Source organism: Narcine bancroftii, chromosome 10 (genome assembly GCF_036971445.1).
Source record: "Narcine bancroftii isolate sNarBan1 chromosome 10, sNarBan1.hap1, whole genome shotgun sequence".
Taxonomy (NCBI): Eukaryota; Metazoa; Chordata; class Chondrichthyes; order Torpediniformes; family Narcinidae; genus Narcine; species Narcine bancroftii.
In genome coordinates this window covers 86992829-87018656 of record NC_091478.1, presented here as the reverse complement: position 1 = coordinate 87018656, position 25828 = coordinate 86992829, and the positions used below count along the sequence as shown (strand labels likewise).

Sequence of the window (25828 nt, the reverse complement as noted above, 5' to 3'; positions counted from 1 at the left end):
CTTGTGCACTTGATGGCAAGGAAGATGATTTATTATGGGACGTTGATGACGAAGCTGAAACCGCCTCATCAGATACAGACTGGGACCCATATGATGACTGTTTAAACAGTGAGAGTATGGATATGCTTACTGCCATCTTTGCTTCAGATAAGGATAGCGAGAAAGATTTTGAAGGATTCTAAATGTATTGTCGTTTTCAGACAGATATAGTGATTTTGAAGGGCGCTAATTGTGTTGTTTTCAATAAAAATCTGAATGAAAATCTGCCTCAGTTGGTTTTTGGTTTTCAAGGGTGGACTTGTACGCTGAATCTTTTTTTTTAGGGTCGACTTGTATACCAGATCAATGCGGATTGGATCTTGAGCTGAATTTGAGGTCTCAAAAGTATATCCGGCATATCAGTCGACCCATTTTTTGAAAGAATTTCTCGAGTTTCATGACTCGACTTGTGTGCTGAAATATGTTATCCCTTTTGTAGAAATTTACTTGCAAGGCCAAGTTGTTCTATTGGGGGGAAATGCAGGCAAATGCTTTGGTTACATTTATTGCCATCCTCTAGATTCAAGGGAATTTAAAAGGAGCATGTGGATGAAGACTAACTGCAGTGTACTTCAGCTCTTTTAGTGTATCATATGAATTTTTGTTTCGCTATTCTAAAAGCCTAATCTTTCTGCTGGCGATTATATTCCCAGTGAAGCACTCCTGTCTCAGCAGGAAAAGAGCCTAAGCTGTTTCTCTGTTGTATTTGTCAGAACCCCACTCATGCTTAAATTTAGCTTGCTGGGAGAATTATGACATACAAGAAGATGATCCGACAGTGCTGTGTTCCAGCTCACTTGTGCTCGGGTATTCATGTGTCTTGTTTCCATGAGAGCACCCAGTGGGGTTATTCTGTACAAAAGTTTCATTTAGGATGAGAAGAAACCAGCCACTGTCTAATATGAAGCAATTAATACAGCTGTTTTAATTCTCCCCTGCATAAACTTGCCAGCTGCATTATTTATTAGTAAACTAGATTAAAGCCATGAAAAATTTTATCACAGAAATATTTGTCAGAAGTGCTATTTTTGCATTCAGAAGGGCATTTCTCTCTGTTCTGCAATGCCAAATGAGGACATGGCTAAAAATGATTCATGCATAATTTAACACCTCACAAAGCTGCATTTCTAAGATTGAAATCACATTTATCTTGAAGATTTATTTTTATTTTTGCGAAAGCTGAACAGATTTTTGCAGGGCAATCATTAAATAATAATCGAGAGGTGTAAAACATGCAAGGTTGCAGACACTGTGGTTGAAGTAAAAGCACAAAGCTGAAGAAACTCGATAGGACAAACAGCGTATTTTAGATAGCAACAGGTCAAGCAGAGTACTTGGTATAGTTAAATAATAATCCAATGGTGGTCAAAATGTTTTGTCCCAAAAACAAACTCTTAACCAAGGTAGTAATAAAAATAGATATTGATTCATGAAAATTCATTGAGAAGGAAATATTACTGATTTATTTAATTCTTCCATCTTGTCCTCTCTGTGTTAATGATTATTCAGTTTCTCACTAAGACTCAGATCTTTCTCAACCTCTCTTAACCTGGTAATCACACACTGAACCTGCCTACCTTCTGACATTCTGTATTGTTTTACACTCTTAACAGTACTTCTGCTTCCATGTCATGCTTTTGTAAAGTGAGATCTTCAGGATGGCATACACTCTGTTGAATTTTATCATTTGTTGTTGCACTTGGAAAACTGAAGGTTGCAAATGAAAGTTTAAAAGAGACACACCAAAACTGAATTGACCCATGGACTTGCTGCTATAACTGAAGTAAAAGGAGCAATGTTATTTAGTAATGTCAAGTAAATGTGTAATTTCCAGGTATGATGAGTTGAAGTAACTCTTGCATTGTATGTAATTTGAATGGTTATCTACCAATTTTTGGGAAGAGAAAAGCATCCTTTTGTGATGCATGAAAAGCATTTCAATGAAAATATTTATTTGAATCCATCCAGCTTTTGAAAATGACATATCAATAATTTTTATCTGTTCCTGGCAAGAAATAATTACTCTGGAAATGAACAGTTTATAACATTGAATATGTGGCTTGGAATGGTGTGGAGGCAGGGATTTGCTTCATGGGGCACTTTTTACAATTAAATCAGGTCATTAGTGAATTAGACTGAAGCAAGCCTTCATTACACTTTTTTTTTGCCAATCTACACTAATCCTATTTACCTGCATTGGGACATATTCTATCATGCCTTGTCTGCCTAAATGTCTTCAGTGTAGTAAGGTGATCTGATTTTCCCCATTTTTTCTGCCAGTGCATTCCCGACATCAACTACTCTCTGTCTCAAAAAACTTGCCCCTGAAAGAGTTCAGGGGAGGGGGGGGGGGTGGAATTTGTTGATTATCTAGTTAAATATTTGTAAGTAATACTTATGCAAAAGATAAAGGTTGACAAATCTACAGGGCTGGATGAGCTCTATCCCAAAATGATATGGGGAAACGAGGAGGAGATTTCTGGGGCCCTGACTTTTGTTTGCTTCTTAGTCAGAGTCAAGCTATCAGAAAATACTACAAATAATATTCCATTATTTAAGGACAGCAGGAATAAACCAGGTAACTACAGGCCAATTATCTTAAAAAAAATCACAATTATAAATATTGTGGACTAAGTTACATCAGAGAACAGTAGAAATCAAAGCTAAAAATGGTTTTCTCTGAATGTGAAAGGCAACAAAATTGAGTGCAAGGTGCAGAACTTCTCAAAGAGAGAGGCAAAATGGAATGGGGACTAGCGGTTCTGAGAATAAATGATAAGAGATGATAAAGATAAAGATGTTATTTGAAATGATCTGTTTGGGTGAAGCTTAGAAATCATTGGTAGAAATAGTTTATTAATCTTCTAAAGTATTTGTAGAGTTGAGCAGAAAATAAATTGGAAATTTGGTGCGTATTGCAATAAATGTTGTGACTTTGATCTTCAATTGAACTACATGAAACAAATTTATAATTAGTGTGAGGAAGATGAGTTTATGGGAGGTAATTAAAATAAATAAGTAAACTGATTATAAAGGAGCCGTGGCAGGTATTCAAAATGAATTGTAATTTAGAAAGTGCATTTCACTTAGGAATTTTAAAAAAAAATTACAGGAAAAATGTCCATTGGTGACGACTGAAATAAATTAACTGTGGCATTAGAGAGCATATTGGACAAGATTCTCCTGGAACTGGCCCCTAATCTGGAGTTGCCATCTACCCCATCAGCAAGTCTTTGCCTGGCTTGAAGTGGAGAACCTAGTTCGTTAGTCCTCTGAACCTTGGAGTTGGGTGAAGACAAAGGGTGGCACAGTTGGTGTAGTGGCTAGTGCAACACTGTAACAGCACCAGCATTCCAGGTTCGAGTTTGGTGCTGTCAATATTCTCCCTGTGTCTGTGTGGGTTTTCTCTGGGTGCTCTATTTCCTTCAAATCTTCAAAATGTACCGGGGTTGTCGTCGATTGGGTGCAATCGGGCGGCACAGCTCCTGGGCTGAAAGGGCCTGTTACCATGCTATAGATCCAAATTTAAATATAGTGACCAGGCATTTGGTGGCAGATATCTTTCACCAGAATGCACAAGATGGACTCTAACTTGTAAAAATGATCAAAAATTAAATAAACTAAAAAGATTTTTTAAAATAAAGTTAAGTAAAAGCTTTAAGGTCACTTCAACATAATTAAACAAAACATTCAAAAAATAATCTTTAAATAGATAGCTTACCTCTCTCTTTTCATCCTAATCTGCAGGCCTGAAACCCCCATTAAAATCAGTAGAACCTCCAATTCTATGCAACTATGGCTAGGCACAGAATCTTGCTGGAGAAATCTGAGCAGTACTGAGTTTAAGCACTGGACTCCACAATGAGGGCTATCTCTCATTAAGTATCAGTTTTGTGCATTTGCAGCTCGTCTGACTATTACTGGTATTTCATCTATGGAAATCCAGTGTTTCTATTCACAAGTTGAGGGAAAGAAAGTAGGGCATGAAAATAAACAAAGCTGGAAATATGAAATAAAATTGGAAAATACTGGACATAATTCTGGGATTGCCAGAGAGGGTGTGAAGAGTTGCCCATTGCATCTAGCTTACTGGAAGAGATTTTTATACAGGAAGATGAATAAGAATAAAAGAAAGTGAAAAGATGATTTTGAAAATGATATTACAAAGCACTGCAGTTGCTGGAAATAAAAAAAAAAAAAAATGGAATGCTGGAAATGCTTAGTAGGCCAGGCAGCCTCTGCAGTGAGAGGAACACAGTTAATGTTACAGGTTGATGAGCTATCATCAAGACTGATTAATACTAATGCATATGAGAAAACCTAATTACCTGAAATTTTTAAGTTCATTGTTGAGTCTTGAAGGTTGTAACATGGTTTGTGTTATTTTGCTTTGGAACGGTTGAGGATTCTAGCTGGGAAGATAGTAAAGCATGTCATAGTGCCAGCCATTCAATGCCTAGATGTGAACCAGTCAATCCACTCAGAATTGTGCTTCTTCAGAGGCTGTGGATTTTTTCTAACTTAGCATCTGGACTTTGGTAACTTAAATATTGCCTCACAAATGAAAAAGATGATTCTATATTTAATATTTCTTCACACCAAATAGCATTTTTGCCTGTCAATGTTTTATCTGTGCTAATGATGCATCATCCTTTCGACCGCATATAATCTCGAATCAACTGTGCTATAATTGTCATCTTGTGCTCCTGTACACTCACCATTGTGACTTAGTTTAAATGTCTAATTGTATAAATTTCTGCCGAATCGCTTTTGTTTAACTTTTTTTTTTAAACAAGGCTGTCTGTTTCTTTGAGAACATAACTGGAAATGGATTTTGTATGTTAAATTGTCAATGAGGAACAGAAACATATTCTGCAGTAAGATGCTGAATAAGTTTCAAAAGGAAGTAAAAATGTAAAAAGCATTTCTGAAGCTACTGCAGTTGATAGCTGTGAATACAGTTTGTAGATTCTGAAAAATTACTTGACTCTATAATTTGCGTTATGTAAAACTGCTTGTAAACCTTAATTTTGAAAAACATTTGTTCAATTGTCGTTTATGAAAAACTGAATTCTTTTGAAAAGCTTTATGAATTACACAAAAGGAACTCTTATGTCCTTCAAAAAACTAAAAAATAAATACGGAGTGGCCAAAGGGACCTTCTGTTGTTTTCTCCAGCTAAGATTGTTCCTCAGAGAAAAATGGGAACCAATATTGACCCCACCTGAAACTAGTGAAATGGAGTGAACAGCATGGATGGGGAATGTACCCCAATTTATAACATGAATTGAATTATGCTTTCCAAAGTGAAAGTGCAATAGTCTGAGTAAATTGTAAGCAATAATTCAGGTTTTGAAGGCAATCACAAATAACTGGATTCTTTGGTTTGAATAACCTGATGCAACTGCATTGCAGCTTTGTAGCATAGGTTAGGGATTTGTTCTATTTGTATTTTCAAAGAACCTATACTTGTATTGCTTCATTACAACATTAGGGCTTGCACAGAATGCATTAACCTATTTAAATGATTCTCAGTATCAGAGGCTTTAAGAAATTTCAAACATTGATAGCTTTGACAGGTGGCAATTATGGGTAGTGATTGAGATTATGTTTGGGAGTAGGGGAGGTTGAACCTGGTGGGAAATAAAAGGAGGAAACCATATTATAAATTAAAATAACCGTGTGTCATTTTATCTTAAAACAATAAGTAGAATTTATGTGGAATTTGTATCAATCCAGTTAGCGATGTAATTGCAGGTTAAGAATGACAAAATAAATAAATTTAGTGGACAGTTTGCATCTCAGCATCACCATTGCATGTGATTTGAAAGCTAGCCTATACTTTATACAGACTGCCAATCTTAAAATTTTTTTAATTTCTCGCATTATGAACAATACTGACAAAAATACACACAAACATTTCCCTCTTAAATATACACAGTCATTTTCTCCCCTTTTCCCCCCTCCCTCCTTCACGCCACCCTCCCCACCCACTCAACGTTCAACATATATGATACAGTAAACCCATTAAACTATGTCATCACGCAATGAAAGTAAACAAGAAAATTGTGTCATCTACTTTTACATACTGGGTCAGTTCATTTCGTCTTCTTCTCCTGTCATTTTAGGTGGTGGAGGTCCGCGGTAGGACTTCTCTGTTGTGTTCCATGTACGGTTCCCGAATTTGTTCGAATAATGTGATGCTATTTCTTAAATTATGTTATTTTTTCCAATGGAATACATTTATTCATTTCTATGTGCCATTGCTGTATTCTCAGGCTATCTTCTGATTTCCAGGTTGACATAATACATTTTTTTGCTACAGCTAAGGCTATCATAATAAATCTTTTTTGTGCTCCATCCAAATCGAGTCCAAGTTCTTTACTTCTTGTATTACTTAGAAGAAAGATCTTTGGATTTTTTGGTATGTTGCTTTTTGTGATTTTATTTAATACCTGATTTAGATCTTCCCAAAACTTTTCCACTTTCTCACATGCCCAAATTGCATGTACTGTTGTTCCCGTTTCCTTCTTGCAGCAAAAACATCTATCTGATATTGTTGGGTCCCATTTATTAAAGTTTTGGTGCGTGATGTATAGCCTGTGTAACCAATTATATTGTATCATGCGTAACTTCGTGTTTATTGTATTTCTCATAGTTCTGGAGCATAGCTTTTCCCATGTTTCATTCTTTATGTTTAGATCTTGTTCCCATTTTTGTTTGGGTTTACAGCTTGTTTCCTCGTCTCTTTCTCTTGCAGTTTGATGTACATGTTTGTTATAAATCTTTTAATTATCATTGTGTCTGTAATCACATATTCAAAATTGCTTCCTTCTGGTAACCTCAGCCTGCTTCCCAATTTGTCCTTCAAGTAGGTTTTCAATTGGTGGTATGCAAACATTGTACCGTGAGTTATACCGTATTTGCACTTCATTTGTTCAAAAGATAATAATTTATTTCCCGAAAAACAATTTTCTATTCTTTTGATCCCTTTTCTCTCCCATTCTCTAAAGGAAAGGTTATCTATTGTGAAGGGGATTAGTTGATTTTGCGTCAATATTATTTTGGTAGTTGATAATTTGTTTTTTTTCCTTTCTATGTGAATCTTCCAAATGTTGAGCAAACTGCCAATCTTTAATCACTGTATGTTCTTTTATCATGTAGGCTGTGCTCTTGTACCAAAGTACTATTACGTGCCGGCTGACTTTATTGAATTAGAAAGGGAATTACCTGGCAGCCAGAAGCGGTTCCCGAACAACTCTGGCCATGTTGGAAATCTCTTCCTGTGGGGACAGGCTTTGTATTTAATTGCAAAGTTACTTGGTAAGTAACTCATTAGGTTTGTAAGTCTCGTATTTGAAACAAAATCAAGTTTCATTGTATGAAAATATTCCAGTATTTTCAGAATTGCATGCATAAAGCTAAAGCAATGGCAGAGATTGGGAAATGCTTTAATAGCGTGGCCTGAAAGATGTGTTTTAAGAAGTGTTTAATTGAAAATAGAGGGACAACATAGTTGTCATTGATGGTGCAAAAGTAGGATGGCTGCTCAAGAAGATAGAATTAGAAATAGAGTGGTCATGGGTATTGCTTATAAAAAGAATTTTTTAAAAAATTTCTGTGATAAACCTTGGTAAGGTATGTATACAAATAATATTATTTTCAAACATGAGGCACTGATAGATCATGTAGTCAGTTAGGTTGTTGATAATGGTTGAACAAGACGGTGCAGAGCAGGATGAAACTAGCAGAGATTTGGAGAGTGGAGCAATAGAGGGGTGGTTGGAACAAAGTGAAGTAACCAAATACAGATATAATAATGATTGTTTCACAGGAGGTTAAGAGGCTAGAACAAAAAAAATTGCTCATTGTTTTCCCCCCACCCTTTCCTACACTGAAATGTCCTCCACTGCCAGGGTAAGGCTAAAGCTAAACACAACCTAAAAGACTATCCACCTGGATAGTCTACAACCCAATGGCATGAATGTTGAATTCTCCAATTTCAGTTAACTTGGAGTTCTGTTCCTTTCCCTCTCCTTCTGGTCTACACAGGTTCTCGCATACATCCTTTTTTTTTCCAATCTTTCCCCATTGCACAATTATTTTCCTTACCTCAATTGGTTCTGTCCACCTTTCCCCTGCTATTCCCATCTGCCTGTGTCCCTTACTTAATTGATTCCACTCATTACCATCTTTTCTCATCAAGTGTCCTCTACAGTCTTGTCTTCTCTTATCACCTTCCAGCCTCTTCCACTATGTCCACTCTGTCGCTGTCAATTCCCTCCCCTATCTGGCTCAATCTGTCTATGTCCTGTCACCTCGATCCATCTTATCACATGCCACCTTTCTCATTGCACCTTCCCCTCACCTCATTATATTGTCAATTCCCTCCTCTACCTGGCTCAATCTGTCCATGTCCTGTCACCTCGATCCATCTTATCACATGCCACCTTTCTCATTGCACCTTCCCCTCACCTCATTATATTGTCAATTCCCTCCTTTACCTGGCTCAATCTGTACATGTCCTGTCACCTCGATCCATCTTATCACATGCCACCTTTCTCATTGCACCTTCCCCTCACCTCATTATATTGTCAATTCCCTCCTCTACCTGGCTCAATCTGTCCATGTCCTGTCACCTCGATCCATCTTATCACATGCCACCTTTCTCATTGCACCTTCCCCTCACCTCATTATATTGGGTATCTCTTCATTACACTGCTGGTGATGCCTGTCCCATTGAGTTCTTCAGAGCTCTTTTTTAGTTCAAGATTCCCCTATCCACAGGCTCTTATTCTCTCATCTTGTTCAAACTTTGTGTGCTTTTTTTGTTATGGAATGAAGCAGAGTTGAGAATGACCATAAAGCTGACAGTACAAAAATATGGCACAGGCTGAATCGATTATTGGCAACTAGAAAGAGATAATTTTGACCAAAAAACCTAAACTTGCTCATGGAAGAGCAATTAGTTCAAGAGTAGAAACTGTGAATGATTGAAAAGGATTGTTGGTACTGATTGATGGTTCTAAGTGATGATTTCAAAGGGGAATAAGTAAGTGAAGAAAAACAAAGAGGGAACCAATACGAGATGAATTGTGGATGACTGTTGAATTTCAAGTTCAAAAATTCAGAGTTGAAAGTTCAAATTTATTGTCGGAGGTCAGACATCCCTGAAATTCCTTTTGCTGTGGGCCAGGCAAAATTTCTACTTTATGGTTGAGCAAAACAAAATTGTTATCTAGAAAAGATGCATATACAAACGAGAGAAATGTAAAGAAGGAAATGCAAACTGTGTGATACAGAAAATAAATATCCATAATTTAAAAGTCCTTAAATGAGTCCCTGATTGAGTTTATTATTTAGTCAGTTGGTGGAGGGCTAGCAACTGTTGCTGAATCTGGTGGTGCGAGTCTTGTGGCACTTGTACCTCTTTCCTCATGGCAGCAGTGAGAACAGAGCATGTCCTGGGTGGTGTGGATCCTTGATGATTGCTGCTGCTCTCCAACAGCAGTGTTCTGGGTAGATTTTATCAATGCTGGGGAGAATTTTGCTGTGATGTGCGTCCACTACCTTTTGCATACCAAGCCGTGATGCAGCCGGTCCAGTCTTCTACCTGCTTTGGACCTTTATATTTCCAACTGCTGCTGTGACATCAATTTTATCGACTTCACTACTCCCCTCACTCATTCCAATCTCACCCCCTCTAAACGCTTGGCCATCCCCTCTCTCCAAACTAATATGAATCTCACCATCAAACCTGCAGACAAGGGTGGGGCTGTTGTGGTCCATCCATCACTTCAACAACTTCCAGTTCCCTGAACTTGATCATCTCATGTTTACCATGGATATCCAATTCCTATACGCCTCCATCCCCCAAAGGCCTCAAAGCCCTTCATTTCTTTCTGGACAATAGAACCAATCAGTCACCCTCCACTACTACCCTCCTCTGGCAGGCAGAACTTGTCCGCACTCTCAACAATTTCTCTTTTGACTCATCCCATTTTGTCCAGGTTAAAGGGGTAGCCATGGGTACCCACATGGACCCCAGCTATGCCTGCCATTTTATTAGTTACATGGAGAAATCCATGCTACAAGCCTATGCAGGCAAGACCCCTGAACTCTTCCTCTGCTGTATCGATGACTAGTTTGATGCTGCCTCGTGTACCCATGATGAGCTCGTTGACTTCATCCACTTTGCTGGCAACTTCCACCTTGACCTCAGATTCACGCGGTCCATCTCTAGCAACTCTCTCTCGACATCTTTTAACCCACTAATTCCCACAGCTCCCTCAACTGCACCTCTTCACACTGTGCACTAAAAGGATTCTATTCCATTCTCTCAATTCCTCCATCTCTATTACATCTGCACTCAGGATGAGAAATTCCATACCAGATCATCAGAGATGTCCTCCTTCTTCAAACAATGTGGCTTTTTCTCTAGCACCACCAACTTGGCGTTCACGCGCACATCCTCCATTACCTGCATATCTGCCCTGATCCTCTCTGCCCCAACATGCAACCAGGTCAGGATTCCTCTCATCTTCACCTACCAGCCTCCGCATCCAGCATATCCTCTTCTGCTATTTCTACCACCTACTATGTGATCCCACCACAAGACACACATTCCCCTCTCTGCCTTCCGCAGGGACCGCTCCCTCTCTAACTCCCTTGCCCACACCTCCTCCCCTCAGCACCACAGTCCATCCAAGTGAATCAACATTTCACTTGTAAATCTGCAGGGGTCATCTACTGTATCCGTTGCTCCTGTTGTGGTCTCCTCTACATCGGAGAGACTCAGCTCAGCCTGGAAGATTGCTTTGTGCACCTTCCAGCTGGATGGCATTAATATTGACTTCTTTGGCTTTCTTTCCCCCCACTCCCCACCGTGACCTTTTCCTATTTCTGTCTCTCCATTCCATCTCCTTTCTCACAAGCATGATAAATTCTTACCTTGTCTCTTATCTTATCCAATTAACACCTTTTGTTGGTTTGGATGCCTCCTCCAGCCAGCATCTTTTGAATTCTGGAGACTTTCTGATTTCCTGCTTCTGGCTTATTTTGCTTATTCCTTGAAGAAGGGCAGAGGCTTGAAACGTCAGCAATATATCTTTATATCTTATAGACCAGTGATTCCCAACCTTTTACTTTCCACTCACATACCACTTTAAGTATTCCCTATGCCATAAGTGTTCTGCGATTAATAATGGATTGCTTAAGGTGGTATGTGGGTGGAAAGAAAAAGTTTGGAAACCACTGTTTTAATCATTCCAAATTGATTCATTATGTGCACAGTTTTATAACTCCAAAGGAAATGGACCAATGACAATTTTTCTCAAGCAAAATATTTCAGTAATAATTGGGTCTAGAGCAGTGATTCTCAACCTTCCCTTCCTACTTGCATACCACCTTAAGCAATCACTTACTAATCACAGAACACTTATGGTTGGGAACCACTGCTATAGACCAATGGTTCTCAACCTTTTTCTTTCCACTCACTGGAAGTATTCCCTATGTCATAAGTGCTCTGTGATTAGTATTGGATTACTTAAGGTGGAATGTGGGTGGGAAGAAAAAGTTTGAAAATCTCTGTTTTAATCGTACCTAATTGACTCGTTATGTGCACTGTTTCATATCTCCAAAGGAAATGGGGCAATGACAATTTTTCTGAAGCAAAATATTTTAGTAACAATTGGGTCCAGAGCAGTGGTTTTCAACCTTCCCTTCGCACTTAAGCAACCCTTTTCTAATCACAGAGCACTGATGGGATAGGGATTACTTAGTGTGAGTGGAAAGAAAAAGGTTGAGAACCACTGCTATAGATGCTGAGGAGACTTGCTGAGTTCCTCCAATGTTTTAGTGTGTTTTTATTAGCACATTTTCCACTGTGGATCTGTAGAAATTTGCCAAAGTTTTCATTGTCATACCAAACCTCCTCAAACTCCTTGGAAAGTAGATTTACTGATATGCTTTCCTCATGATGACATTTGTGTGTTGGGTCCAGGAAAGGTCCTATGAATTTAAATTTTCTCACCCTCTCTATTTCTGATCCCCCAATGATCACTGGATGGTAGACCCTTGAAGTTCACAATCAGCTCCTTAGTTTTGGTGACATTGATTCTGAAATTGTTGTACACACACCATTCAGCCAAGTTTCACAGATTGGAATTATTGCTGGCAAAGTCATCATGTACTCTCCCTCTATAATTTCTGCTGATTTAGATGAAGATGTTAAGAGTGCAAAAATGAGAAAGGGGGTGGTTAGCAGTGGTTTTTGAGTCATTTGAGTGTCATTAGTGAATAATGTTGAAAGTAATTATAAACTTGGATGATGAGGGTTTAGCATGAAAGGTGTCAAAGACTGCAAGAGAATAAAAGAAAATGTGCGACAGGCACAGAACAGGGCACTATAACCATTATTCAGACCATTATTTTTTGCCTTTTTTATTCTACTTGCCTGTCCTCTAATTATAGCCACCCTCACTTGTAACCTAGTCTATATTTCTGCACATCCACAAATTGTGTCCAATGATAAAGACAAGGTATCTTACAAAATTAATCATTGATAATTTTATGGATTTAAGTAATGAAATAATCATCAAATTTTAGTTAATGCTGAACTATTTTCTTGCACGTTATCCATAACAGTGGAAGAACTGATCAGCCCACAGGATCTGGATCCATGTAGGCGTTACATTCCGCCAAAGGAACAAAGGAATATCAGCATGAGATATTCCAACCAGGTTAGTTTAAAGATAATGCTGCTAATATACTTTTTTTAAAAAAAAAGTAATGAAAGTTAAGGTAAGAATGAAAGATAAGAAAATGAAACTTGGAAGAAAACAAAGCCAGTGCAGTGAAAAATAGAATCAAGAAAACAAAAAAGTAATAAGAATTGAAATTATAAACAGATTAATTTTAATTTTAAAAAGCATTAGATTTGTGTTGATTGCAAAACACAAATGGAGATGTTGGGGTCAAGTCTTGTTTAACCAGATGTGTGTTGATAATACCCACTTTGTTATTCTTTTATGACATAAACTGCTTTAATATTTTGGAGGGAAATATTATGAGGCAAAGGGAATACAGAAAGTAATCAGAAATCCTGAAGTTGATGCATATTATTTGACTTTGAGATCTTCCAAATTGTTTTGTACCCTTTGGCAGAAATTGTACCACTTTATCAAATGTTTCAAAGGGATAATTTAATTCTCTAATTCCTATTTAAAATTTTGAAGTAATTCCAAAACTGGCATTGTGAGAATGGGTGTCTCACAAACAAAATGAGCATTTCTGTCAAGTTGATCATCCTGTTAGAAATTTAGGTCATTGGAAAATTAAGTCATACCATCAAGATGACAAGGTGAAAATGTATTGCTGCTATGAGGTGGAATGAAATAGACTGCATGGCAAACATCAAAACGTTATCATTGGGAATAAACTGATATTTCAAAATACCAACATTCAAAACCTAATTCATTTCAAACTTGCTGAATCATTAATATTCACTAGACGATGGGCAGTCTACCAATCTGCTCGTGAAAAGCAGGATAGTCATTGCACATTTTACGAAGGTTTCTCATTCTAATTTTGGCCATCTTTATGCTTTTAAGCTTCTGGTGCTTGAGGTTTTCAGGCTGAGAAGCCATATCACCTGGAAGGAAGACCAAGTGCTGAAATCAAAATGACTGTCCCTTTCATAGCTTTTAAGATTCAAAAGGAGGAGGAATGTATGTTGCCCAAACTAGTTACCCAACAAATCATGTAACACATCCCCTCTACCATGCCATAATCAAACTGTCACAACCATTTTCTCCTCCTATTTAAAATTACACGTCCCATCCCACTCTCAAAACAATGTAACAACCTGAATATGTGCATGGTGGATGAACTCCGAGCCAGACTACGGTAGCAGAGGGATATCAGGAACTGGTGTGCAATGTGCTTCACTGAGACATGGCTGAACGAGGGCATTCTGGACACAGTGCTACAACTCGATGGTGTGGACCAGACACCGGTGTCAGGAAAAACAGAGAAGGCGGTGCACAAACATGACTGTTATGTCCCAGTCCTGCTCCCCCGACCTGGAACATCTGGCAATCAAGTATTATCCATTCTATTTGCCAAGGGAATTCACCACCATCATCCTGGTCACTGTGTACATTCCACCCAGGCTACAAGACTAGCACTGGAGGAGCTCTGTGATCAGCAGGCATGAGTCAGCACACCCTGACGCATTCCTGATCATAACAGATGACTTCAATCAGGCCAATCTGAAGATTTCTCTAACAAACTATCACCAACACATTACCTGCTAAATCAGGGGTGGCAACACATTTGACCACTGCTACACCGCCATGAAGAATGCCTACTCGAGCCATCCCAAGTCGTCAAGTTTATTGTCATCTCATTGTACAGATACAACCCAACAAAACAGCGTTCTCTAGTCCTTAGTACAAAACATGCAGACACAACATTAGACATAGCACACATACAGACAAACAATACATATACAGGACAAGTATTTCATCTATACAAAGAAATATTGTTTCATGAATATGGGAGACTTGGGTGGTTAGTGTGAGCAGTTCCTTTAGTCGTTTAGCATTCTCACTGCCCGTGGGAAGAAGCTGTCACTCAGCCTGTTGGTTCTGGATCTGATACTCCTGTATCACTTCCCCAACAGGAACAGCTAATAGATGCTGTGTAGGGTGGAAATGATCCTCAAGGATTTTGCATGCCCTCTTCAGTCAATGGTCTCAGTAGATCACATTAATGGGGGAAGGGAGATTCCAGTGATCCTCTCTGTCACTCCTGTGGATTAACCTCCAGTCCGTTTCTCTGCAGCAACCATACCACACTGATGCAGCCAGTGGGGACCTTCTCATGAGAAATACTGTAGAAGATTGACGTAATGGTGGCCCATAGCCTTGCCCGCTTCAGTCTTCTTGGGAAGTGTAGTCGCTGTCACGCCTTCCTGACAAGTGAGAAGATGTTGAGTATCCATGATAAGTCACTAGATAAGTGGACTCCAAGGTGCTTGGTGCTCTCCACTTTCTGTACTATAGAATTGTTGATGTGTAGTGGAGGGTGGTCATTCCTGACCCTCCTGAAGTTCATGATCATCTCATTCATCTTGTCCACATTGACACTCAGGTTATTACTCTCACAACTTTTCACAAGATTTTCCACCTCTCCTCTGTAGTGCGACTCATCATTGTTGCTGATGAGGCCAACTACTGTTGTGGCATCTGCAAACTTAATGACACTATTGGTCACAGGTCAGTAGTTATTGAGGCTGGTTTTTGTCTTGGGTTCTGGGATGTTGATGGTTGTCTTGAACTCTCCAGGAATGATTGACTGTTGCCCCAAGGTGTTGAAGATGTCTGTGAAGACCTCCGTCAATTGCCCTGCGCAGTCCTTTAGTTGTCTGGTCCTGCTGGCTCATTTTGGATAGGGTCTCCTCACCTTAGCTGTGGCTACGTGAAGGGCCTATTCATCGGGGACACATGGAGTTTTCTTTGGTATTATCCTGTGCTTCTCATCAGGTTAGTCTTCTATTATGTCGGCAAGTCTGATCACCTGGCTGTAATTCTACTCCCAGCATACAAGCAGAGACTGAGGATGGTGAAAGTGTGGTTGAGGGAGATGGAAGTGTGCCTGTAGGACTGCTTTGAATCAGTGAACTTGAATGAACGTGCCTTGGGTGTCACCAACATCAAGACTTTCGTGGATGAGTGCAGGTCCATGCGTACACATCGTGAGTACCCCAACCAAAAGCTATAGATGAATCAAAAGATTTGCAACCTGCTGAGGGAAAAATTGATGGCGTTTAAGAAAGGTGATCCCGATCTCTACAGAAAGTCCATATATGACCTATGGAAGGCTATCACAGCAGCAAAGAGGCATTTCCAACGGAAGCCAGATACTGAGTCAGATACTCACCAACTATGGCAGGGATTGTAGGCAATTACATTGTACAAGGCAAGGCCATACACCATAAGTGGCTGTGATTCTTCACTACCTGATGAGCTAAATACCTTTTATGCTGGCTTTGAAAAGGAGAACTTAATGGTATCCATGAGAATCTGTGCTAAGCTGATGAGCCTTTGATATCAATCTCTGAGGCCAAGGTCAGAACATCCTTCAAGAAGATGAACCCTCACAAGGCTTCAAGTCCTGATGGTGTATCTGGCAGAGTACTAAAAATCTGCATCAATCAATTAGCTGTATTGTTCATGGACATTTTCAATCTCTCACTGCTGCAGTCGGAGGTTCTCACCTGCTTCAAAAGAGCATAAATCAACCCGATGCCCGAGAAGAGCAGATTTATTGTCAGAGTACATGCATGACATCACGTACAACCCTGAGATCCTTTTTCCTGCAGGTGCGGCAGAATTACCACTAACTGGTAGTGCAAAAAAAACTGCACATAGCGTAAATATGTAAGCAAACAAAGAAATGCAAACAAATGTAAACAAACTATGCAATACAGAGAGAATATAAAAAAGAGAAAATAATATTTTTTTGGAAAAATTGGAGAAATATTAAAAAATAAAAATGACCTTTGCCCAGTAGCACTCACATCTACTATGATGAAATTCTTTGAGAGGTTGGCCATGGACAGAATTAACTCGTACCCCAGTAAAGATCTGGGCCCACTGCAATTCACCTACTGCCACAATTGCTCCACAGCAGATCCAATCTCACGGGATCTCCACTGAACTCTGGATCACCTAGACAACGGCTGGGTCACCTAGACAACGACTGGGTCACCTAGACAACGGCTGGGTCACCTAGACAACGGCAACATGTACATCATTGACTACAGCAGATTTCAAAAACATCATATCCTTAATTTTGGTCAATAAGCTCCAAAATCTAGGCCTCTGCAACTGGATTCTGGCTTCCTCATTGGAAGACCACAGTCAATATGAAACAATTGACACAGGCGGACCTCAAAGGTGCATGCTCTAAATCATTCTACACCCATGGCTGTGCAGCTAGACACAATTCAAATGCCATCTACAAATTTGCCAATGACAACACAGTCGTCATCATAAATAAAGATGGCAATGAGGAAGTATACAGGAGGGAGATGGATCACAACAAACAACAACCTTGCACTCAACGCTAGCAAAGCTAAGAAACTAATTGTGGACGTCAAGAGTAGGAAATCAGGAGAACACGAGCCAGTCCTTATTGATGTATCAGCAGTGGAGAGGGTTAAGAACTTAAAATTACGGTGTGTCAACATCTCTGAAGATCTGACCTGGGGCCTTCAGGTCGATGCTATCATGAAGAAGGTTCACCAATGGCTACACTTAGAAAATGAGTGAATTGTAAAAGTGATGAATGATATTGTTAACCTTTAGGCTGTTTGAGGTAATACAATGCAGAATGAAATAATAAAATATCACTGATTGCTGTCTAAAGTTTAGGGGTTCAGCTTGCTACTAGGAACTACTATGTTGTAGGAATGAATAAGAAAAATAAGATTTGAATATTTTGCACATTATAATAGCCATTTTGTAAATCTTCAGTTCCTTCTCTTAGTTTGTCATGATCGGAAGTATACATATAACTTCAACTTTGGCCTAACATCCTCTGTTTGAAAGAATACATCTCCACTTAAAACATGGAATTCAATGGGAAATCATGTTATGGATGGTTTACTAGGCACAGAAATCTTTTCTTGTTGAAATTGCTATAGAAGTCTGGAAAGAAAACATTTTATTTCTCATTTTCTCACATCTTTTTTAATCAAAAGATATAATAACGTATAAAGTTACTGAAATAAACCTACAAAAATCTCATCTCGTTTACAATGTTAGACACAGAAAATAACTATTGTAATGAGTCAGACTTTTATGGGAAAAATTGACCTTGGGTTGACATTTGTTTCTGTAATCAAAAGCGACTTCAGGACTTTGGTGTTTTAAAGGGAAGAATATAGAACATGCTTATCATTAATGGAAAGAACACTTGTACCTTGATGAAGGGCTCAAGCCCAAAACGACGGTTGTGATTTTACTTCAATCACTGCATCTGCAGAATTTCATATTTTACTTTCTTTAGCTATTGAAGAGTTTGTTAAGACTATCAGAAGTTTGTGTTTGACTAGCAGTGGCTAAATCCACTCCAGAATCTCTAAGATATCTATGAAGTGTGTGAACAGGTAAAGTGGAAAAGTGACACTTCAAGAAGAAAATGACTCTGTGTATATTCAAGAGGAAAAAGTTTGTGGGTATTTTGGTTAGTATGGTTCATAGTGTGAAAAATAATTAAAAAAAAAAGCAGTTAGATTTGAGAGATCATGTATGCAAAATTTAAACTTGATTGTACAAATCAGAATATTTTATTTATTGCAAAATAATGCACAGAAGCCAAAAAAGATGTGTAATGAAGATCAAGTTCAAAGACGTAAATTTTGTTTTGCCTTTTACAAGCTTTTTTTTTAAATTTCAAACCCTCTGCCTGTAATAATAACACAAAGAAATGACATGGTGTGCTTGTTTAAAAAGAATATAATGCCTGGAAGGTTGTTTCGCAGTAACTAAAATTTTCACAGCATTGAAATGCATTGGCATTTTTGATAAAATTACATTTTAGATGACTAGTGATGTGAAAAATAATACCCTGAAGACTAGATTTTCCTTCCATAATCATTATTATTAGAGCATCTTTCTGGGCTAATGGATGTTTAAAAATAGTCATTTTCAGTTTCTCTAGGATAGTTCAAGCAAGTTCAAGATATAGTAGTAGCAATTAATTTGAACATAATGGCATAGAAATATTGAAAATATGAGTGGATCTGTTGGCTCTTCAAACTTGCTGCGAGTCAATTTGCTCATTGGTGATCATCCATCGCAATTGCATCGAGATTCAGAGTACATACATGACATCACATACAACCCTGACATTCCTTTTTTCCCTGCGAGTGCGGCAGAATCACCATTAATTAGTAGGGTTGAAAAAAGTGTACAAAGCCCAAGCATGTAAATGAGCAAAGAACAGATAATGAATGTAAACAAATTATGCAATACAGAGAGAACAAAAAGAAAATCCGTAAAGTGCACAAATAAGATGAGTCTCTGATTGAGCTTATCATTGAGGAGTCTGAAAGTGGAGGGGTAGCAGCTATTCCTGAACCTGGTGGTGCAAGTCTTGTGGCACCAAACCTCTTTCCTGATGGCAGCAGTGAGAACAGAGCATGTGCTGGGTGGTGTGGATATTTGATGATTGCTGCTGCTATCCCTGCTGCTGTTCTCGATAGTGGGGAGGGTTTTGCTTGTGATGTCCTGCACTGTGTCCACTACTTTTTGGAGGGCTTTATGCTCATGGGTACTGATGTCCCCATACCAGACCGTGATGCAGCCAGACAGCACACTTTCCACCACACCAGGGTCACACCAAACCTCTGCAAACTATTGAGGAAGTAGAGGCGCTCACGTGCTTTCTTGATGCTGCCATTGGTGTGTTGGGTGAGGAAAGATCCTCTGAGATAGTGACTCCCAAGAGCTTAAAAGTGCTCACCCTCTCCACCCCCAATGATCATTGGATTAGACACCTCTGGCTTTCCTGAAATCAACAATCAGCTCCTTAATTTTGGTGACATTGAGTGCAAGGTTGTTGTTGGCCCTCTGCATCCATGCTAATCCATACTAATCCCACGTGCCTGCATAATTTCCATATCCCTCTGCTCTACTCATTTAACTACCTGTCAAGATGCCTCTTAAAAGTTGTAGCTGTTCCTGCCTCCTCCTCTGGCAGCTCATTCCAGATACCAACTACATTTGATGTAGAAACATTTACCCCTCATATGCTATTAGCTTCTTGTTCTCACCTTAAACCTACATCATATTTTAAACACTTGAACAGACACTATATATCCTATCCCTGCCTCGCCTAATTATGGCTCTATAATGTTACCTTTCAGCCTTTGTTTCAGGATAAATAGACCTAGTGCATCCAATTTTTCCTGACAACTCGAGCCTTCCAACCCAACAACATCGTTGTGAAACTTTGCTGCACCCTGCCTCGTGTAATCACATCCTTCCTAAAGTGCGTGATGAACAGAACTGCACACAATAGAATGGCAGGTGAGGCCTAACCAATTTTGTACAACTCTAACACCCCGACTCTTTGACATAATGTGCCTGCTTGCCTTCTGCAATTGAAGCACTTTCTGCCAGTGTGCCCATTTTAAAGGAGCAACGTATTTACACCCCAAATAACAACGCTTCTCGGAAGCATGCCTTTCACTATGCTTTTGTCTTGCCCTGATTTAATTTCCAAAAGTGCATCACATTGCACTTGCCTGAGTTGAGTTCCATCTGCCATTCCCTTGTCCATTTTACCTGTGTCCTGTTGTAACCTCTGACAACCTTCTTCAGTCATTATCCATTGTACTATCAATTTTGGTGCTGTCTGTAAACCTGCTAATAATGCCACCTACATTCTCATCCAAATCATTAAATCATAGGGCAAGCAACAGAGGTTCTTGTGCTGCACCCCACTAGCCACCTGCTCCAATCTGACAATACAACCCTTAGACTCCTACCACCAAGTTCAGTTAATTTTGTATCTAATTTGCTAACTCACCCTGGGTCTCATGCTTTTCATGCAGGACCCTATCAAAGGCCTTGCTGAAGTCCATGAAGGCATTTATCACCATGCTCATCAATTCTGTTAGTCACCGCTTTGTAAAATAAAAATTCAAGCAAGTTTGTGAGACATGATTTCTCGCACATAAAGCTATGTTGACTATCCCTATAATCAAGCCTTGCCCTCCGATCCTGTTTCTCAAGTATCTTTCTCAAACATTTTCCACAATTTGGCATCCGTCATAGTGAATTTCACAGCTCATTATCCTCTGATCCTCATCCCAATGAGAACTGATATTGCAAAATAGGGAAATTTGTTGTTCCATATTACATGAATAAAATGCAATGTAACATTAGAGGATGATGTCATACATGATTGAAAAGCTTTTTTGGTTGAAAGAAGTGTCTTGACTGGGAAAGCGATCCGCATATAACCAGACAGGTAAGCTTTGCTTTTAGTACAAGTTACAAATTTGCAATTATGAATCACTGAGGGTAAATTAGAAAAAAAAAAACTAGAAATACAAAGAACGTGAACTTAATGATTCAAGCAGTTAATAGGAAATAATGGCAGATAATTATATAATTGACTTGTGATGGCTAAATTAAAGACGGACTTCAGTTGATTGGCTGGCTACACTTGAGTTATCTTATAGGATACAAGAGGCAGTAGATAATGATGAAATTTGAAAATTGCACTGGTGACCATGGGAGTGGCAGACGAAGTGATTTCAATTTTGAGGAAACCACTGATAGTCTCTATTAAGCTCCTTAGTCCTTTGGATTTCGTGATACCGATACTCAGCTCTGGTGATCAGGGAAGGAGGGAAGAGCTATCTAAGATTTAGATGCGTCTTAAATTTTGTCAGAGTTTCTGCTTCCACCATCCTATTCGTCAGTGTATTCCAGATTCAAGCCACTCTCAAGGTGAAAATTTTCTGGCATAGGTATGGTAGAATCCAGCGGATGTAGTGTATTCAGATTTTCAGAATGTCTTCAATAATGATTGGGAGGCTGCTGTGAATTCAGACCTGGTTATTAGATAGAAAGTAAGAGGTGAGATCAAATGGATGTTTTTAATGGAACAGATTGTGTCCAGTGAGATTCTGCAGGGAATGATGTTTTGGTTGCATCTTTTTATAATTTAACCATATAACCACATACAGCACAGAACAGGCCAGTTTGACCCTACTAATCCATGCTGGAACAAATCCCCACCCTCCTAGTCCCAAACCAAATATCATGTTTTCCTGCTTTTGATACCTAAATGAAGTTGAATTGTGTGCTTGGCTTAGGATTTAAAGATGCTTCAAAGTGATGTGGATAAGCTGAGTGAGTAATTGAGAAAATAACTAAAATGTATCGCTATTCATTGTGGGTACAGACCAGAAAAGCGGAACATTTGTTAAATGGGAAGAGACCTGTTTAAAAGGCTCCGAGTGTACTTGAAAGACCGTATATTATGCAGCAAATGATTACGAGGGCAAATAGTATTTTAGCCTTGATCGTGAAAAGATTTGAAGGGAGGAGTACAAAGTTCTGTATGTAATTACAGAAGGACTTGTTGACACTACACTTGGTGAACTGTGCAGTTATGGTCTCCATTCTCAAAATGTATTTCCCATAGATGGAATAAAGCAAAGCTTCATGAGGCTGGTTCCACTGGTTTCTCCTTTATCTCTGCTCGTTATACTCTCAAAGAATTCCAGTGAAGTAGTCAAACATGCTTTTCTCTTCATAAGTACGATGTTTGCTCTGTTCAATTCTGTTGTTCTTTTCAAAGCGTCCATTTATTACATCATTATAGATTTCTCGCTCTCTCTCTCGATTTGGGGGTGGGAAGTTAATTTCACAATCCCATCTTCTAATCCACTGGAACAATTTCAGAAACTACAATGCTTTAGAAATTCATCATAGCAGCCATTATTTTTTAAATTATCTATTTCAAAACTTGGGTGCAAATTATCAGGTCTCTGGTACATAACGGCCTTCAAGCTCAACAACTTTCTTTGATTGGTACTTCAATTCCTCAGTCATGCTGCCCTTTTGATTCTCTAATAGATCTGGAGATATTATATTCGCTGTGTGAAGGTGAACATAAAATTAATACTTACTGTAATATCAGTTTTGGGGCTTGAGTGAATTTTGTGAAGAAAAATAGTACATTTCTAACTGTCAGTAGAAATTCTAAATAAAGTCTTTTGAAATGTAGATTTTATTTTTATTGTCACTGTCGCTTTGCACTTTTTGGCAGTGAATGACAGTGAATAAATTTACCCAGTGGAAGACTGAAAATTTGATTCTTGCATCTTCCTGAGGTTTTGTGCAGTTATTAGCAGAGTAACTTTAACCTTTTCACTCGTGCAAACCTATATTTAGGTTTGAACATGCTGCACCCTTGGCAATATCTATTTATATTTCTGCTTGCACTGCTCTTTTTTCAAACAACCTTTGTAGTGTACAACTTGCTGTGCCTGGGACAATTTCAGTCCAAGTAAAATTCACTGAAAAATCTTCAAACGAAAAGCTTACCTACTGCAATGTCTGAACCACTTAATAATTCAAGAGAACTGTAGTCAATAGAGATGCAGATCCTCATTTATAAGCTCTTCTTCCATTTTCAATTTTACTCCTACTTGTAATACCTTTGTTGACAATAAAAGAAGAAGGCATTTATCTGTAGGATGAATTCATCTCCATTCCAAAATTAGACTACATTACGATTATGTGCTAAATGTCATTTAGTCTTGAGGCGACTCACTTGAATTAGTGGAACATTTGCTAAATGACACTGAAACATTTTTTATCCTTGTGTTATATAATACATATTTATTTGTGTTCTAAAATGATCCATTTCCCATTTTAAAACTTTTGTTTAAGATCTAAATTATTGAAAACTGCAAGTTTTTTGTTCAATGAAGAGTGAAATTAATGGTTTAGAAGAAATTATGCAACCTAGTTTATTGTACCTGTTTTAAATTGTGCAAATATTATCCGTGCCAAGCTGGTATAGGACACTGGCACTGATTTTTCTCTTCTAAATTCACATTGTTCCCTGATTTAAATCATTGACTTACTTGGTTGGAATATTTTACTTTTGTTAAAGGATAAAGGCCAGATAATGGAGATTAGGTTTCTGATTGGAATGCAAAACAATTTTGACCTAAGGATACAAGGAGAGGTAATGTGCTAACTAAAGGATTAAATCAAGATAATTAAAGGGGTACAACAATAAACATTGGATCCAAAAGTTACACCTGAACCAGAACAGGGAGAATTCACACCCAAGTCAAGTACAGTCTCTACTGTCATCGGAACTTAAAAGAATTTTGTGTGTTGGTGAAGGTCAAGTATTTTCAGTAAGAGTGAATTATTTTGCTGGGGGCAATATGCAAAATTATGTGGATAATCTGTTCATTTAAGACTGTCAAAGAAGTAAACATAGCTGTTTACTACCTGAAAATTTAATGTATATTTGTAAAATAATATATATGACTGCTGTAAATGGAAAAGCAATAGTACTTGTTTAAATTTTAAAAATCTGCATAAGCATCCAAAAAAAATGTTTCTGAGGATTCTGAGATTTGAAAAATCTAATGCTCTGTCAGATTTTGAATTTCTAAATCATCCATATCGGGCTTGCATTTAAAAATGGCATTCTACCAAGTTTTGTTTTAATTCATATCTTTCTTCTTTGGCTTGGCTTCGCGGACGAAGATTTATGGAGGGGGTAAAAAGTCCACGTCAGCTGCAGGCTCGTTTGTGGCTGACAAGTCCGATGCGGGACAGGCAGACACGATTGCAGCGGTTGCAGGGGAAAATTGGTTGGTTGGGGTTGGGTGTTGGGTTTTTCCTCCTTTGCCTTTTGTCAGTGAGGTGGGCTCTGCGGTCTTCTTCAAAGGAGGTTGCTGCCCGCCAAACTGTGAGGCGCCAAGATGCACGGTTTGAGGCATTATCAGCCCACTGGCGGTGGTCAATGTGGCAGGCACCAAGAGATTTCTTTAGGCAGTCCTTGTACCTTTTCTTTGGTGCACCTCTGTCACGGTGGCCAGTGGAGAGCTCGCCATATAACACGATCTTGGGAAGGCGATGGTCCTCCATTCTGGAGACGTGACCCATCCAGCACAGCTGGATCTTCAGCAGCGTGGACTCGATGCTGTCGACCTCTGCCATCTCGAGTACTTCGACGTTAGGGATGTAAGCGCTCCAATGGATGTTGGAGCGGAGACAATTCATATATAATGCATGTTAATGACAAAGCCATCATTTCATGCCGAATCTCAATGCCCCTTGATGGAACAGCCACCTTGATCGACAATTCTTGTGGTGGTCAGGAAGAGTTTGGGCATTTTGACTTTTTTTTCATCCAGTAATTAGCTGAATAATTTAAGGCCTTTAATCAAGTTTAGTCAGCAATGAGCATGTTTTCAAGGGGAATGAATTCTTTAAATACTACTCAGTCAGATTCATAAGGGAATTCTTTGCATGAACCTGTCCCTTCTAAATTACCACCTGAATTTTTCTTTTACAATGTTTAAACACAAATATATTGGTGATATCTACAGTATTTGATGGCATACAAGACCAAGTGCCAGTATGGCACTGGTCCTCCTCTCTCCCTGCGGCCCACTGTCACTATCCACACTAGTCCCTCTCTTTCCTGCCAGCCCACTGTCACAACCTGTGCTGGTTACACTCTCTCCTGGTGGCCTGCTGTCGGTACCTACGCTGATCCCACCACCCTGCTCCGACAACCCACACCAGTCCCCAACAATAGACGGCGGTGACGTTAGTAAGCCACACAGCAATGATGATCACTGTTAACGTTAATCACCCTAATTTCAACTTCTCATACAAGACCCAGGGAATATTTTTGAGCCATTTTTTTTGGGGGGGGGGGGGGGGGTGGATCTTGTATGCCATCAAATATGTAATTGGGACAATTCAACCTTGATTGACAAGGTTATATTATAAATATGGCTGAATTTTGATCCTTTATTTTTCATATATAACATTTGGATTTAAAGGACTCCACAAGAAATTACCAACTTAATTTTTAGACCAAACAGTTCAAAAATAATTTAATGTACAATCTTCTCCATTTGCAGCACAGGGCTGCCATAACAAAAATATTTGCCGAATTTTATGAAACAGAAATATAATGATCCAGTGCTTTCCAGAATATT

General features: G+C 38.8%; 1 protein-coding gene across 8 annotated transcripts in view; it reads left to right on the top strand.

Annotated features, from left to right (window-relative positions):
* The window catches only part of phkb (phosphorylase kinase, beta), a 167244-nt gene that overhangs the window by 77672 nt on the left and 63744 nt on the right, over window positions 1-25828 (top strand). For all 8 annotated transcript variants that reach the window (XM_069901672.1, XM_069901671.1, XM_069901670.1 and 5 more), the window contains 2 exons: window positions 7204-7362; window positions 12685-12779. In XM_069901672.1, coding sequence (XP_069757773.1) covers window positions 7204-7362; window positions 12685-12779 — 254 coding nt within the window. The remainder of the gene's footprint in view (window positions 1-7203; window positions 7363-12684; window positions 12780-25828) is intronic.